This window comes from Enhydra lutris, unplaced genomic scaffold (assembly GCF_002288905.1).
Source record: "Enhydra lutris kenyoni isolate GAN:26980312 unplaced genomic scaffold, ASM228890v2 scaffoldscaffold1, whole genome shotgun sequence".
Lineage (NCBI taxonomy): Eukaryota > Metazoa > Chordata > Mammalia > Carnivora > Mustelidae > Enhydra > Enhydra lutris.
The window spans coordinates 88,192,729-88,207,939 of record NW_019154085.1 but is presented as its reverse complement, the minus strand read 5'-3'; the positions used below and the strand labels follow the sequence as shown (position 1 = coordinate 88,207,939).

Genomic DNA, 15,211 nt, shown 5'->3' with positions numbered 1-15,211 from the left:
GAGGAATTTCCTGAAAATTTCCTGGAACCTCTTCAAGTGTTACATCACTTGGACTTCTGCTGCTGTGCCCTGGTTCTTTTCTTCCATTGCTCTTACACAATTTCTACCCATGTAAGCATTTCAGCCAGAGAAACTGTGGTCTTGGGGTAGGTGGGGAGGGGTGTTTGACAGGTTTTGAGGATGAATCACCTGAAATGAGAAAAGAAACACTAAAACTAAGGTTTGGAAGTTATGCTTGGACTAATAGGCTATGAATTTTTCCCTTCAAGAAAAGGGAAGCCATGTGATACTTCAAAGGGTAAAAGCATTAGTTATCTATAATCAACTTTTGCTAACTAATTCTAGATATAAAATTTATATATATAGAAAAATATATGTATGTGTATATGTATATATAGAAATATATGTATATATATATTCAGAGTATACAAAATAAGCTAATTTTTAGAATTAAAGTTTGAACTAATGAATATGGGTTATAAAATTTTAATTATAGATTTTTTTTCTGATGCAACAACAATACATGCTCTCCAGAAAATTCTGATATAGATAAGAATAAAACAAATAAAAGATTTTAACATTTTGACCAGAGTTAAATACAAATGAATTATGTTTTATTGGCTTTTTCATATTTTTATTCTAAAATTAGAATAATATTCTAAATATTGTGATCTCCATTTTATCCTTTTTGAATATATATTCTTTTAAATAGGATTTTTATAATGGCTTCAGTAGTATTCCATTGTATGAAAGTAGTATAATTCATTTTATCAGCTATTGACATTGTAAATAGTATTGTACTCAGGTCCTAGTACATAAATCTTAAGGTATTCTGAATACTGTAATCCAAATAGTCTTTTGAATAAATTGGAAAGAGTAAAAGGCCTGGGACAGGAAATTACACATATTTTTCATATAAATTCTCAAACTGTACTTTTGATAGGTTTTTTTACTTATTATTCTCATGATTAGACAAAGTACTCATGAGACTCCTGAGTGGCTCAGTCGGTGAAGCCACTGCCTTCAGCTCAGGTCATGATCCCAAGGTCCTGGGATTGAATCAAATGTCAGGCTCCCTGTTTAGCAGGGAGTCTATTTCTCCCTCCTCCCTGCTTATGCCCTCTCTCCCTGACAAATAAATAAATAAAATCTCAAAAAAAGAAAAAAAAAAAAGACAAAGGACTCATTTCTTTTTCTTTGAATCTTTGATGAAAATAGGCCTCATTTTTTAAAAATGATTTTGCCAATTTGATACATGAAGTATGGTCTCATTTTTATGATACTTCACATTTTAAAAATTGTTACTGAGATTGAGCCTTTTTTTTTTTCTGAATTTGTGGGACATTTACATTTCTCCTTTTATAATGGCTGGGTAGCTTCAGAGGCATTGCCCCTTCTCTGATGAAAAACTGGGTGAAAACTGATAGGTGCCAAGTAGCAGTCTTCTCCCCATCATTGGTTTGTTTTTTGTGTCTGTCTTTTCAGCATAGTATTTTAAATATTTAGGTCTATCGATATTTGCCTCTGTATTTCCTTTTGATTTTATAGTCAGAAATTTTTCTTTTCAAAACCGTATAAATATGTGTATATCTTTTCTTTACCCTTGCATTTTTTGCAATGTGACAGTTATAACTCACTAAATTGTTACAGGATCTGAGAACTGATCTTATATTTTTTCATTTTTTAAAAAAGGTTTTATATATTTATTGGAGAGCACGAAAGAGCACATGCGAGCAGGGAGAGGGGCAGAGAGAGTGGGAGAGGCAGAGAAGCTCAAACGGACTCTGCACTGAGTGAAACCCAACCAGGGGCTTAATCTCATAATCCCAAAATCATGACCTCAGCCAAACCCAGGAGTCTTAACTGACTGAGCCACCCAGGCACCCTTGTTTTTACATTTTCTGTCATGTTCCATTGGCCTCCTTGATGCTTCATTCACTGGTCCTGTGCACATTAAGCATGCTAATAGTATTAGATACAACATACTGACCATTAGAGTCTTCTGTTTCAAAATTTATTATTTTCACTCATACATTCTACATAAACTGAAAAATATTTTGCCCAATTCTAACAAAGTGCCTTTGAAATTTTTATTTTGGCAGTATTAAAGCCAAAAATTTCTTTAGACAGAACATAGTACCAGAAATATTGAGTTTCTATTTCTCAAATTTTATATTTTTCTTTAAGTTATAATTCTTTTCCTCTAATATGCACACACACACATTTATATGACTTAATGCTATTTATTTATTAATCTCACTGAAATATGACATGAATCAATTTCCTTAGAAAGTTATTCAAAAATTTTTGCACAGTTATATAGGTTATTCTAACACCATTTCTCATTAAGGAGCCTATTGTGAAAAATATATTATTGCATTAATTGCTTTTTCTTTTTGACCTTACACATTCGTTTTAAAATCGAAATAAAAGGTCAACATTTTCTTCACTTTAAATAAGAAAAAGATCCTTAAATACAGATTTTCAGATTATTTAACATCACAAAAATAATATAACTAGTAATAAGAATAAAACTGATTTTTATCCTCATTCTTGATAAGGTTATAAATATTAATTGCCTTGTGATATCATCTAACATGTATATGCTTAAATATTTGATGACTTGCATCACAAATGATTTTGGTATGCAGGCCCCAGATTCCTGTGTTAATTGCAGTTATTTTTATAGATCAAAATATCTGATGTTGCTATTTACGTTTTAGGTTAGTGGGATGGTTTGGCCATGAACTCAGCACCCGATTTAAGATGGATAACAGTAAGTGTATTCAGTTTCACTTCCCAAGTCATTTCATTTTACCTTTATTTCAATTTTCATCTGTCTTCGTATGATATGTAATGTACATGCCTCATGGAGAGTGCACTTTGAAAATGCCACTGAGAATTCTTAAAATAAGAAATGACATTTCCAGAGTGTAAGACTAAGTGTTTGTAGATTTTAGCATGAATTTGAGTCTATCCCTTTGTAGGGAGATAAGTGGAAGGGAAATGTAATGTACAGGACTGAGATCTCATCAACACTGAGGACCCAAAACACCAGGCAGTGAGGACAGAAAGGAATGTTTTGCTTGTAGTCAGACCCGGAGAGACAGGTGTCAATCCCACTTTGCTGCTTAATCGTTTTGTGATGCTGCACAAATTACATCAGCTTGGGTTTTTTGTTTTCCTTCTCGCATATCTAATGTGAATAATAAAATCTGTGTCTCTCGGGGTCTGATGGGAGAGTGAGACAGGTTCAAAGCTGTAAACCAAGTAGCACGTACATAATAGTGCTATCGAATAAATGTTCGTTTTTAGCTCTCTTTTGTCAGTTTTTCCTTTTGTGGCTTTTGCCACACACCAAACAATAGCAGTTGAACCCCAGCAGGTAGAAATAAAAGTACACCATGTGCGGCGTGCTGCCACACTGCCCTACTTTTTCCTGAGTGACTGACTCTATTCTTCAGTCACGTCAGAGACAGAAACCTTCCTAAATGTTTTGAGAGTTTCAGTTCAATTTGACCCTTCAGACTGCTACCAACCTGAATTAACTATTTTAAATAAATTCACATTTGCAAAAATCAAGATACAAATGATTAAGTCGGGCTCTTTCATTCAAATCAAGAAACCTGTATTTTATCCTGGCTGCTGGAATAATTAGCTCTGTGGTTATGCCAGTTACTTAAATCTTTTGTGATGGGTTTTCTTATCTGTAAACGAGAGAATTGGACTGTATCAGGAGTGGGCAAAGTCTCTCTCTGAAGGGCCAAAGATGAGATCTTTTAACCTTTTGTAGCTATGTTGTCTCTCTGGCAAATACTCAGTTCTGCCATTGTACTTATAACATGGTCATAGACATAAATGAGTGAATGTGGCTATGTTCCAATGAAACTTTGTTTAAAAAACAAGTCGAGGGCCAGATTTGGTCCCCAGGACATAGCTTATTTAGCCCTGGATTAGACATGTCTCTAAAGACCTAGAATACGTTATAATGCTCTTTAAGTCAGTCTTAGCTTTAATTCGATCCCCAACTAGCAATCTTAACTCTATTGCACTTGATCGGCTACTATTCAATCTAATTGATTCTAATTAGGATAATATCTGTTATTAATTTACCTTATAAATATATCATACTTAAATCATTTTTTTAAAAGAATTTATTTATTTATTTGACAGACAGAGATCACAAGTAGGCAGAGCAGCAGGCAGAGAGAGAGGGGGAAGCAGGCTCCCCGCCCGGCAGAGAGCCCGACGCGGGGCTCAATCCCAGAACCCTAAGACCACGACCTGAGCCGAAGGCAGAGGCTTAGCCCATTGAGCCACCCAGGCACCCCTTAAATCATTTTTTCAAAAGCCTTTGTCCTCCCCTAGTAGAAGCCAAATGACCTAATAATCTTAGTGCTAAAAGTCACCTTCCTAGGTCATTTCAATCATATTTCTGCCTTTGGATGGCATTACAATTACAAACCATTAAAATCTTGACATGGTTTTCTAGTAGAAAAAGCAAAGCATGGGCAAAATAAGGAACGCTGATTTGGGAGTGGGAGGACAGAGGATGTGGTTCAGAGTACAAAAGATCATTTTTATGGTCTAAGAGCTCTAGGATTTGGTAGGCTACTACAAAAATGGGGGCAGGGGAGACAGACATTGCAGGTGAAGGGGAAATATGCCACTATTTTAGGTCCATGGAGTTTCTTTTAAATACCTCAGAAAGCTTAGTAATAAAAGGTCTTAAATATTACTCTTTCTCTCTACTACCTCAGTGTCATTAAAAAAAAAAAAAAAAAACCCCACAGAGGACATTTTTTAAGGTACATTGTATTTAAAAATGACATGATGTTCATTTTTCAGAACTACAGTTAATCCCTGGGGTCAGTGGATTTCGAATTTCAAACCCTCCCATTTTGTTGGTCTGCTCCTTACATGCTAGTTTAGAGGTAAGTGATCTATGCTTCAACTTCACACATCCTATATTTTTTTAAGATTTATTTACTTATTTATTTATTTGACAGAGAGAGAGATCACAAGTAGGCAGAGAGGCAGGCAGAGAGAGAGAAGAGTAAGCAGGTTCCCTGCTGAGCAGAGAGCCCGATGCGGGGGCTCGATCCCAGGACTCTGATCATGACCCGAGCCGAAGGCAGAGGCCTTAACCCACTGAGCCACTCAGGCTCCCTTTCAACTTTGCACATCTTGACCAATGTCTTTACTTGACTGTGACCTGTCGTAGGACCATCTCTGCTAAACAGCAAGATTAATGTTCACTGTGTATAAACAGTGATCAAAGGCCAGTGTTCTCCTTCAGGACAGTGACTGTGGCCTAATTGCCATCTTTTATTTCTATCCCCAGCCTTAGCACTGTGCTTGGCACATAATAAACGTTGACACTTGATAAATGTTTTGGAACTGAGCCAGGGAATACGTATTTTTAGTTCCACTTAGAATTTGTATGAACTTAAATAAATTGTTCAATTTTCTCATTGTCTCTCTATTACAAAATAACCATGCAATATTTAATTCTTCATTAATTTACTTATTCAGCATTTATCTATTAAAGTATTATGTGCTGGACATTGTTGTGATTACTGGGGACTCTGCTGCTGCTGGTTCTGGGAGTCAGTGAAAAGTGTCATGTCACAAAGTGCCATGTTACAAAACTATATACTTAAGGGAAAAAAATAGAATCCTTCAAAGTAGCCAAAGATTGAATAAGGTTGTCTCATGAGGTTAAGTTGATTTTTTTTTTAAGTGGAGTGTCTGTGGGATTCTATTCTTTTTTTTTTTTTTAACTGTATTTTTTATAAACATATAATATATTTTTATCCCCAGGGGTACAGGTCTGTGAATCGCCAGGTTTACACACTGTGGCATTATATTCTTGTATAATCTCTACTACTACTGCTTCAGTATAAATTTTTTAGTAAATTCATACTCATAGTTAAAATTAGTTTTACCCTAATCAATAATATCCAAGGAATCAACTTGGTTTTCTAGATGTGCTTATCTACCTTTCTACCTATTTATAGAAATAGATACTTACCTAATCTACCTGTCCATTTATGTTTATATTAATATTCATATGTGTATCTATGTAACTTAATTATTTGGATATTAATTAATTTCACTATGAGACTAAATTTATTTAAGTAAATATATATTAAATAATTATATGCTATATAATTAACATTAATACATATATTAAGTAAATATATTTTTATATACACACAAAAAGTAAAATATATATATAGGGGTTTTTGTAAATATGCATTTCTAACAGATTTTAAATATATAGCTATTCAAAAGAGAATCTGACTTTTTTAATTTAAAGTGTTTTAAAATCATCTAGTTTGTGATATTTTAGGAAATCCTGTTGTGGAGTATTTCGGAATGAATGGATAGACTTCGAAGATCTTTTCTAAATCTAAATTCTAGGATTTTGTGACCACGCAAAGCAGTTTCTCACTTTGGCCACTGGGTGGCAGTGTCAAGTTCTTTTTTTTTTTTTTTTTTTTTTTTTTATACAACCTCATCACTACACAGTGGTAATTAACTCATTTCACTTCATTCCAGTTTAAAAAGCACCTTCTCAGTGTGACCACTAGATGGAGCTTGTGTTGTTTACGCTTTTTTGGCAGGTTTTTGTTTTTTTGGTTTTTTTTTTAATTGAAAATAGACCCAGTAACAAGATTTTCTCAGCCAGTGAAAAAATTTTTTTTAATTTTTTTAATTTTTTGGGGGGAGTAGTGAGAGAATCTGCTTAGCAAGTCAGATAATGATATTTGAATTGTTTTTATAGTATCTATTCAGAGCAACACTTCTGTTAAATGTTTTAAAATGAAATAAAATTTTGCTCACTTTGCAAGTTTGTATCAGGAAGAAAATAAGTTTCAGTGTGAAAAGCACCAAGGTGTACCTTAGGAATAACTAGTACTTAAAGTTATTTGGTCTGATTTTCCTTATCTTTGCAAATGGGTTCTCAGCCAGATCTAGAAATTTTAGACACTCTAACTTGAGTATGTTTCTGCAATGGACTGGTTTCAAGTATTTATCCCTTCTGCCATGAAAAAGAAGTCACATTTTCAGTTTTTCTACCACTGGTTCTCCAGGCTAGGCTTGAATGATAAAAAGCACAGAAATGTTTACCGCCATATCACACTGTATTATAGTCACCTGGACAAAGTTTTTGTTTTCAACTGGAATCTGAAGATTGATTTATTTTCTTTCTTTAACAGTTAAACTTAGCAAAAACACTCTAAAACCAACAAGAAGTGGGATTGTACTTCTCTGGAGCATCTTATCACTTAAGTATTTCTCCTGAGCCTCTTAGAAATACCTTACTTAAGTTATTTGCTGCTGGGCTCCATTCTAACCAAAATTATTTTTATTATTATTATTATTTTTAAAGATTTTATTTATTTATTTTACAGACAAAGATCACAAGTAGGCAGAAAGACAGAGGGAAGCAGGCTCCCTGCCGAGCAAAGAGCCTGATATGGGGCTCGATCCCAAAACTCTGGGATCATGACCTGAGCCGAAGGCAGAGGCTTTAACCCACTGAGCCACCCAAGTGCCCCTAACCAAAATTATTTTTAACTAATCCAGCATTGTGTTGAAAAAAGTGTTTTTAGAAATTCTTCCTCTCCATTATAAATTGCAAAATTCTGAAATGACAAAACAATGTATCTCTTTGCTTCTTATTCTTTACCTAAGCACTAAAATGTTCTACTCCCTAGATGCCACGTGAGTAAGCATGAGGGCTGCCGTTATGTTGTTCCTGCCCTTGTTTACAGAATAGCATTATAAGAGACGGGTAATTAAAGTTCAAATAAATGAGAAATAGATGCATGAATCAAAGTGCCTTTTCTTGTTGTAGCTACTTGTCTTTCAAAAGATATCCAGCATAGTCAGAAATCAACTGGAGGAGAGATTCTAAACCTAAGAATCAGTGCACATGGATATGATACCAGTTTGACAATATGACCTTTTAAAATATTAATACGATTTTGTTTACAATTACTTATGCATTCAGTTGAATGATGGTATGAAAAATAGCACCTTATAATCATTTTCAAACTGTCTTTTTCTTTATATTATTGGCTATTTATACCACATATTTTTTCTTTTTTCTTTTTAAGACTTTATTTATTTATTTGACAGAGATCACAAGTAGGCAGAGGCAGGCAGAGAGAGAGGAGGAAGCAGGCTCCCCGCTGAGCGGAGAGCCCGATGGAGGGCTCAATCCCAGAACCCCGGGATCATGACCTGAGCTGAAGGCAGAGGCTTTAACCCACTGAGCCTCCCAGCCGCCCCTATACCACATATTTATATAGTACAAATAGAAATATGTATGGTACAAATATGGTACAAAATATGTATGGTACAAATATGGCACAAAATATGGTAGGAACCAGGAGGCATACTGTAGCCCTCATTGGGACACTGAGTGTGACCTTCGGTGACAACTGTCACTTGACTACATGTACTCTTGAGTTCATTTGTCTCATTTTTAAAATGAAGATATTTATAGAAAATTACTTCAGAAATCTCAGTCTTCTAACTGCTAACTTGAAATAAAAAATATATCTGTTGTATTTTGAAGGGCCATACTTGTATTCGGTGATAGGTAGATGATTTTTAGACTCTTTCAGTATATGAATTTATAATGAAATAAATAGCTCCAAAATACAAAATTGGAGCATTCAATTAAAATATACAGCAAGTAAGAAGAAGTATACTGTGTGATTCCTCAGAAAGTGATTAGGTGGCCTATTTTAAGAATTTAAGAGAAAAAAATGTGACAGTAGAAAACGTCATACTATACTTATTTTTTCCCATTTAAACTTCTCTAACTTTTTTAGCTTTGTATTCATTTTTCTTAGTAAGAAAAATAACCCATGTAGTTGAAATTCTGCCAAAAATTGTTATAAGCTGAATATTTTCAAACTACAGTTTTCAGTTTTTTTAATTAAAAAAAACTCTTTCTCAGTACAGAAAGTGTAGAAATAATGAGACACCAAAAAGAAATTTATTGGATTCTTCAGTTAACTCCTGTTATCCCCTCTTAATATTTTTTAAAAATATTTAATCTATTTATTTGAAAGAGAGAATGAGAGAGCACGTGTGCCTACAAGAGTGGGGAGGGGCAGAGGGAGACGCAGACTCCCCGCTGAGCAGGGAGCCGGATATGGGAGTGGATTCCAGGATCAGGACCCAAGTTAAAGGCAGTTGCTTAACCAACTGAGCCACCCAGCCACCACCACCCCCTTTTAATATTTTCATGTGAGTTCTGAGAACAGACCTTTACAGCCTCTGACAGGATTTTAAGAGTGCCTCATAGTCTAGCTGCCCTTACTGTGGTTTAATGATGGAAAATGGTTTCATAATTAAAAGTTATTTTATTATCAAAGAGTAACGGTATGTTAAATTTGGGACTACTTGTCATAAAAAAATGGGTTTCTAGCTATCAGAGAAATCTGCAAGAACAAAATCTCCTTTAAAAAAACCTATAAACTTAAGTAATATTCCCCAAAGTCTTACTAACCTACGAATACAAATGAAATATCATTAAAAGTAGTACTTCACACATTGCTCCTACCTGTATCTTATGGGGCTTACAGCAGAACCAGAAAAATTTTCAGAATTATTTATAAATCAAATGTTCCTTGAATTACTATTAATCTCCAAAGAGAAGCTTGGAAAAATTCCTCTCGTATTCTTTTATTCCTATCCTGCCAACAAAATCACGGGTGGGTCGTGCTTTGCTTCTCCCTGCTCCTGCCCTTGGTAAGAATTGATTCTTGATTCAGGCTCTCTTGATCCAAAAGTTGGCTGTGTTCCCTTGAGTCCGCCTTGTGCCAGATCCACTCACATTTTGTTTTGCAGCAGACAGTGAAGAGATGGCTCCTGACAGACGCCATGTAGCTCGGGCTACCTGAGTGACTCGGGTTACCTCCTTGTACTGCCCATCCCAGTTACCTTCTGTGATCTACACAACTCGACCTGCTTCCACAGTCTGTGATGTGTGGTTGAGGACAGAGACCAATGCCATTCTGTCCTGTTTCTCCCATCTTCCTTGGATACTGTTACCTTTGATACAAATCCCTTTTGTCTCCTTCAGCCGAATCTGCAGCTTCCGTGCCATACAGATCAAGGAAATCTTTGCCCAGATGGTTTGAGTTCTATTAGAAAGCCTGCTCACACATGCCCCGTGCATATACAGAAATAACTATTTTCCCAAGCTTCATAAAGTCTAGATGTCACTGAACGACCCTGTCTTTGCTCTGTGACATACATGATACAGAAAAGGGATATTAAGTGACATGCCAGTGCATCACGCTGTTTGAAGTTCATTCAGTTCTTATATGTAGGATATATTTTTAAACTCTGCTTGACCTTAAGAGATAAGCTAGAAAAGCATGTCTGCTTTGACCTCTAATGTTCCAACAACAGTTACTGTGTGCACTTGTCACTCATCTTAATATAAGACACCTCAGGCAGCAAATGGCAGTGTGTTCACACCAGTGCTGGAGTTTAGCAGGGGAAAAAATGATGAAAGAAGAGGGAAAGATAAAAGGAAAGAGTGAGAGGGAGGACGGAAAGAGAGACAGAAACACACACACAGAAACGCGAGGATAACGGCCTCAGTACTAACATATATATTATCTAACATTACTTGCTTCCCTGTCTGACAATACTTGTTTTATTATTTAACTGCTTATTTCCTTACTGTTAACTGGGGAGATTCAGAAATTGGTAGGACAATTAAAAGTAATCTTGGTCACACTGCCTTTCGTATGTACAAGCGTGTTTAGCCCTTATTATACTGTGTGGATCAAAAAGCTATCAGAATAGGAAAAAGAAGTCTTCTTGATTGTGATTAAGTAAAATGGTTGTGAGGAAAAGGTTTGAATTTCATGATCTTTAAATGCATTTGTTAAGGTATGTTTTACTTACATTAATTATACTAAGTTGATTTAAAATAACTCTAAAAGAATGTTATCCTAACTTATTTTTCTTCTTTTGTAAGTATTGTTTAAATGACATTTGTACAGTTTTTCCTGTCACAGCAACTTTGTATTCGGCTTTCAGTGGCCAAGCATTTAAAAGAGGACATGTTTTTATGAAGGATTATCTAAAACGGGATGTTTTTGGAAAGGTTGAAAGTGGGCATTTCCTTTTTTAACATGGTTCTCAGTTAATTTTTGCTTCGTTGTACATCAACAAGACACTGTTAATCAGATCACTTCTTATTCTGTAGATCTTTAAGCAAGCAACTATGAAAGCATTGAGGAGAAAATCTATTTTGCTCACTGGTTATCTGGAATACTTGATCAAGCATTATTATAACAAAGATAAAGCAGATACCAAGAAACCATTTGTGAACATAATTACTCCAGCCGGCATAGAGGACCGCGGATGCCAGCTTACACTAACGTTTTCTGTTCCAATAAAATGTGTTTTCCAAGAACTAGAAAAACGAGGAGTGGTTGTAAGTATATCTCTTGCTTTGCTACCCGGTTTTCTCTCTGGGTTGCATGTTGGGGATAAAATTTGGGTTCTTTGGTTAATTTACTGTTGCGTGTTATTTCACATCGGTCAGTCAATGAGGATAGATTGCCAACTAAATATTCATCACTGTGCTAATTGAAGAAATAGAGCTTTGTCGTTTCTGATAAAAGGGAAGAAACCACAAATTTTGAATATAGGAACCCGTCTTCTATAATTCATTCATTCTTTTCATTACAGTTTGAGCCGAAAAAAAAAAAAAGTTTCATTATAATCAATTAGGACGTTTCACTAGTTTTTACCAGTGAAAGCCCAAATATGTATGTTTATTGAATATACAGAATTAAATAACATAACATAGTGGGGAGGAAGAAAAGAAGTCAGTCTTATTTAGCTGTTTGTTTGAGCCGAGTCATTTCAACCTTGTCATTTAGTCAAAAAAGAACTACAGACTCATCTCAGGGGTGTTAACATTGTAGGGAATATTTTTTTTTCTTTTTTTTAAACCTGAGGCCCTTAATGATCTGTTTATAGTCTCTTGAAGAAAATAAGCGTTAGTAGGGTCATTTCAGGAGAAACGGTATCTATCTCCATGTATCTATCTCCAGGGACAGCGTAGTTTATGAATTGCTCCACTCATGTGGTCCTGTCACTCCCGAGGAGAGGGTATCTCAGATTCCAGAGGAACGGATCCGTACCTCGGTGTTCCAAGTCAAGTTTTACCATTTGTAAGCTATGTGCTCTAGGAAAGTTAATTTACCTCTATTGGTTTGAGTTTTTGCATCTGCATTTTGGGGGCAAAAATGCCTCCAAAAGTAGTTGTGAGAATTAAATGGTCCAGTGCACATAAACCAAATATTGAGTGTACTAACTCACAGTGGGTATTTTTTGAAGATCAGTCATAGCGATCTTCAGTCTAGACCAAATTATTTGGGTCCATTTTGTGACATTTCAGAGATAGCGCCAACTCCTTACTGATGTTATAAGAGATTAAAGGATCCAACGTAAAGACTGTTGACTAAAACTCTCCATGTCCCGGGATGTTCTCATTGATTTGAATTCGCCCAAGGGTTCTAGTCTCTCCAGAGTCTCCCCACCAGCAAATTATATCCATGACTTACTGAACACTTCAAGATGATTGCTGAGTAGATTTCAGGAAAACTTTTGGATACACATGATATTCATATTTTAGCTATCATTAAGAGGAGAGTTTCCAATAACTCAGAAACATGCTTTACTACAAGTAAAAAAAAAATGTTTATATATTAAGTTTTAGGGAAATCAGCATGATTGCTTTATGTAAGTTTATCTTGCATGTAGATTTTTCATCATGTGAGTAATGATAACGTTATTGTGACTTTATATCCTACCCACCCCCCCCCACAGTGTGACAAGCGAGAACCAAATGGCATCCGAGTGGCTCCAGTTCCTCTCTACAACTCTTTTCATGATGTTCATAAGTTTATCAGTCTACTCGCTTCTGCACTTGACTCTGCAGGGATCAAAAATAGCAGCGTTTTCTAGAACAACTTCAGCAAGTGTTATTGAGAGTTTCTATGGTTATTGTATTATTATTTTCAAATTTTAATAATTAGAAGTTTTCCAAAACTGATTACACATACTTGGCAATGAATTATATACTTTACAGAAAAATCTGATATATTTTTTCCAAGAGTCTGTGATTCTGAGGAATCCACGTGTCTGTCCAATTTCTTCATGCTTGATGGATCAAAGTTTTACTGGTCTAAGTATTAGGTACACAATCTTAGCTGTCACATTTCATGGTCAGTGAATGTTTTATGTTGACTTAATTTATAATTTGACAACTTCATAATGTATGTGCAGTCTTTTGTGTCAATTTTAGAAATGTTACTTTAGTTTTAATTTACCAAAGAGTTTCTTATAGTCACTATAATTTCACAGTCTGATATATGCATGATTTTGCAATATTCCATCCAACTCTAAGGAAGAAAAAATATATTTTCTAGGACAGTAGCTTTCAAATATTTTGGCCATGGCCCACACTAAGAAATATATTTAATCTCAGAGACTAATATTTATATGTGTTTATACCTTATTTATTGATTCTAATATACAAATTGTATCATATTTTAACATCTGTGAAAGAATTTATTTTTCAGTTTTTAGTCAACAATTCTTATAGTTGCCACTGACCATTCTGTCATGTTACCATCCCTGGCATTAACATGCTTCTCACAGTGAACAGATGATTTTTAAAAAGAGGCATCTATAGAAAAAGCAGAAGTGTCATACATTATTGGTCTATGCTCTACTATTTATTATTCATTTTATCTTATTACAGCAAGTGTTGGTTGAGACTTATTACATTTATTTCCCAACTAACTCTTGGGTCCTAATCCATTTTACAAAGTTGTCCCTTTATTTGAAAGTACCATAATTCCTTATTTTTTTAATGGGGACATGTGCTGATAGAAGTCTGTCCATGGTACCTGTCTCTGCAGTGATGAAAAAAGTCATCCCGAGATACTTGCGACTAAGAATTAGAATTAGCAAATGAGTGCTTCATCTCTCCCCTTCTGACCCGAATCTATGGGCCATTCTTTCCACTAGGAAACTACAGTCACACTCAACCCTTAGGACTTTCCTGGTTTTCAGCTGTTGTTGCTATAACTACTATTCATGAATTGGCAAATAGTCTACATTCATATACCTGGGCAGGAAGAAGGAATGACTACAACATAATTAATACCCCTGATGAACAAATTTGAATGAAATTAACTTAGACAACCATTAGAGTTAAATAAAAAGATGCAGAACTGACAGCAGTATCAGCACCTACGGTGATAAATGTATGGAGTACTCGCCATGTACCATGCGTGGTGCTGATCTATTCATACGTTATCTTATTTGACGCTATACAACTTCACAGAGAAGAAATCGTTTTGAATCTCACAGGAGTAAGCAAAACAGACATGGTTTCAGTTCTCAGGAAGCATGCAGCTTAGTGGGAGAAAGAGGTAGTAAAACATACAAACACCCAAGTAAATAAATATATGATTACAAACTATAGGTTTTATGAAAGAAAAACAGATGATACTATAAGAGAAAAATCTCAAGGGTATTAATTAGATGGCCAAGTAAGGGTGTATGAAGGTGATTGTAAGTTTCAAGTTCTTAAATACCGTGCAAAAAATTAAAAAAAAAATTCTTGCTAATCACATTAAAATCACATCAAATTATGTATACAAGTTACTCAAAGAGTAATCAGTACTATGTCCTCATCACACAGGCTAGGAAGCAGAGTATTAGAAATGCCCTTTTTCCCTGCTTGTATTCCCCTTCCTCCCCAAATCCAGAGATAACCATCAAATAATATTTTGTGTTAATCATTCCCTTACTTTCATTGAAGATTTATATCTATGTATGTACACATAAAAATACATTAGCCAATACTGTCTGTGTGTGAACTTTGTGTAAATATAATTGTATATATTCTGCTTCTTTTACTCAAAACCTAGTTTTTGAGATTTACCCATTTGTTACATACAGCTTTGTACCCATTTTCATTGCTGCTCAGTGTTCTGGTATATAATTGGAATTACTAATTTAGTATTTATTTTTGGAGTTACTCATTTATCCATGACTAATGAACATTGAGTTTTTCCAAATATCTTTAACATTGCAACAATGCTGCTATTAACATTCTTGGTACACAGGTTCAAATGTTTGC

General features: G+C 35.0%; 1 protein-coding gene across 5 annotated transcripts in view; it reads left to right on the top strand.

Moving 5' to 3' along the window:
• Window positions 1-14,818, top strand: part of LOC111142104 (kynureninase) — a 134,381-nt gene extending 119,563 nt beyond the window's left edge. For all 5 annotated transcript variants that reach the window (XM_022495064.1, XM_022495082.1, XM_022495075.1 and 2 more), the window contains 4 exons: window positions 2,724-2,776; window positions 4,849-4,934; window positions 11,252-11,482; window positions 12,886-14,818. In XM_022495064.1, the coding sequence (XP_022350772.1) occupies window positions 2,724-2,776; window positions 4,849-4,934; window positions 11,252-11,482; window positions 12,886-13,023 (508 nt within the window). In that variant the 3' untranslated portion in view covers window positions 13,024-14,818. The remainder of the gene's footprint in view (window positions 1-2,723; window positions 2,777-4,848; window positions 4,935-11,251; window positions 11,483-12,885) is intronic.
• Window positions 14,819-15,211: the final 393 nt, after the last annotated feature.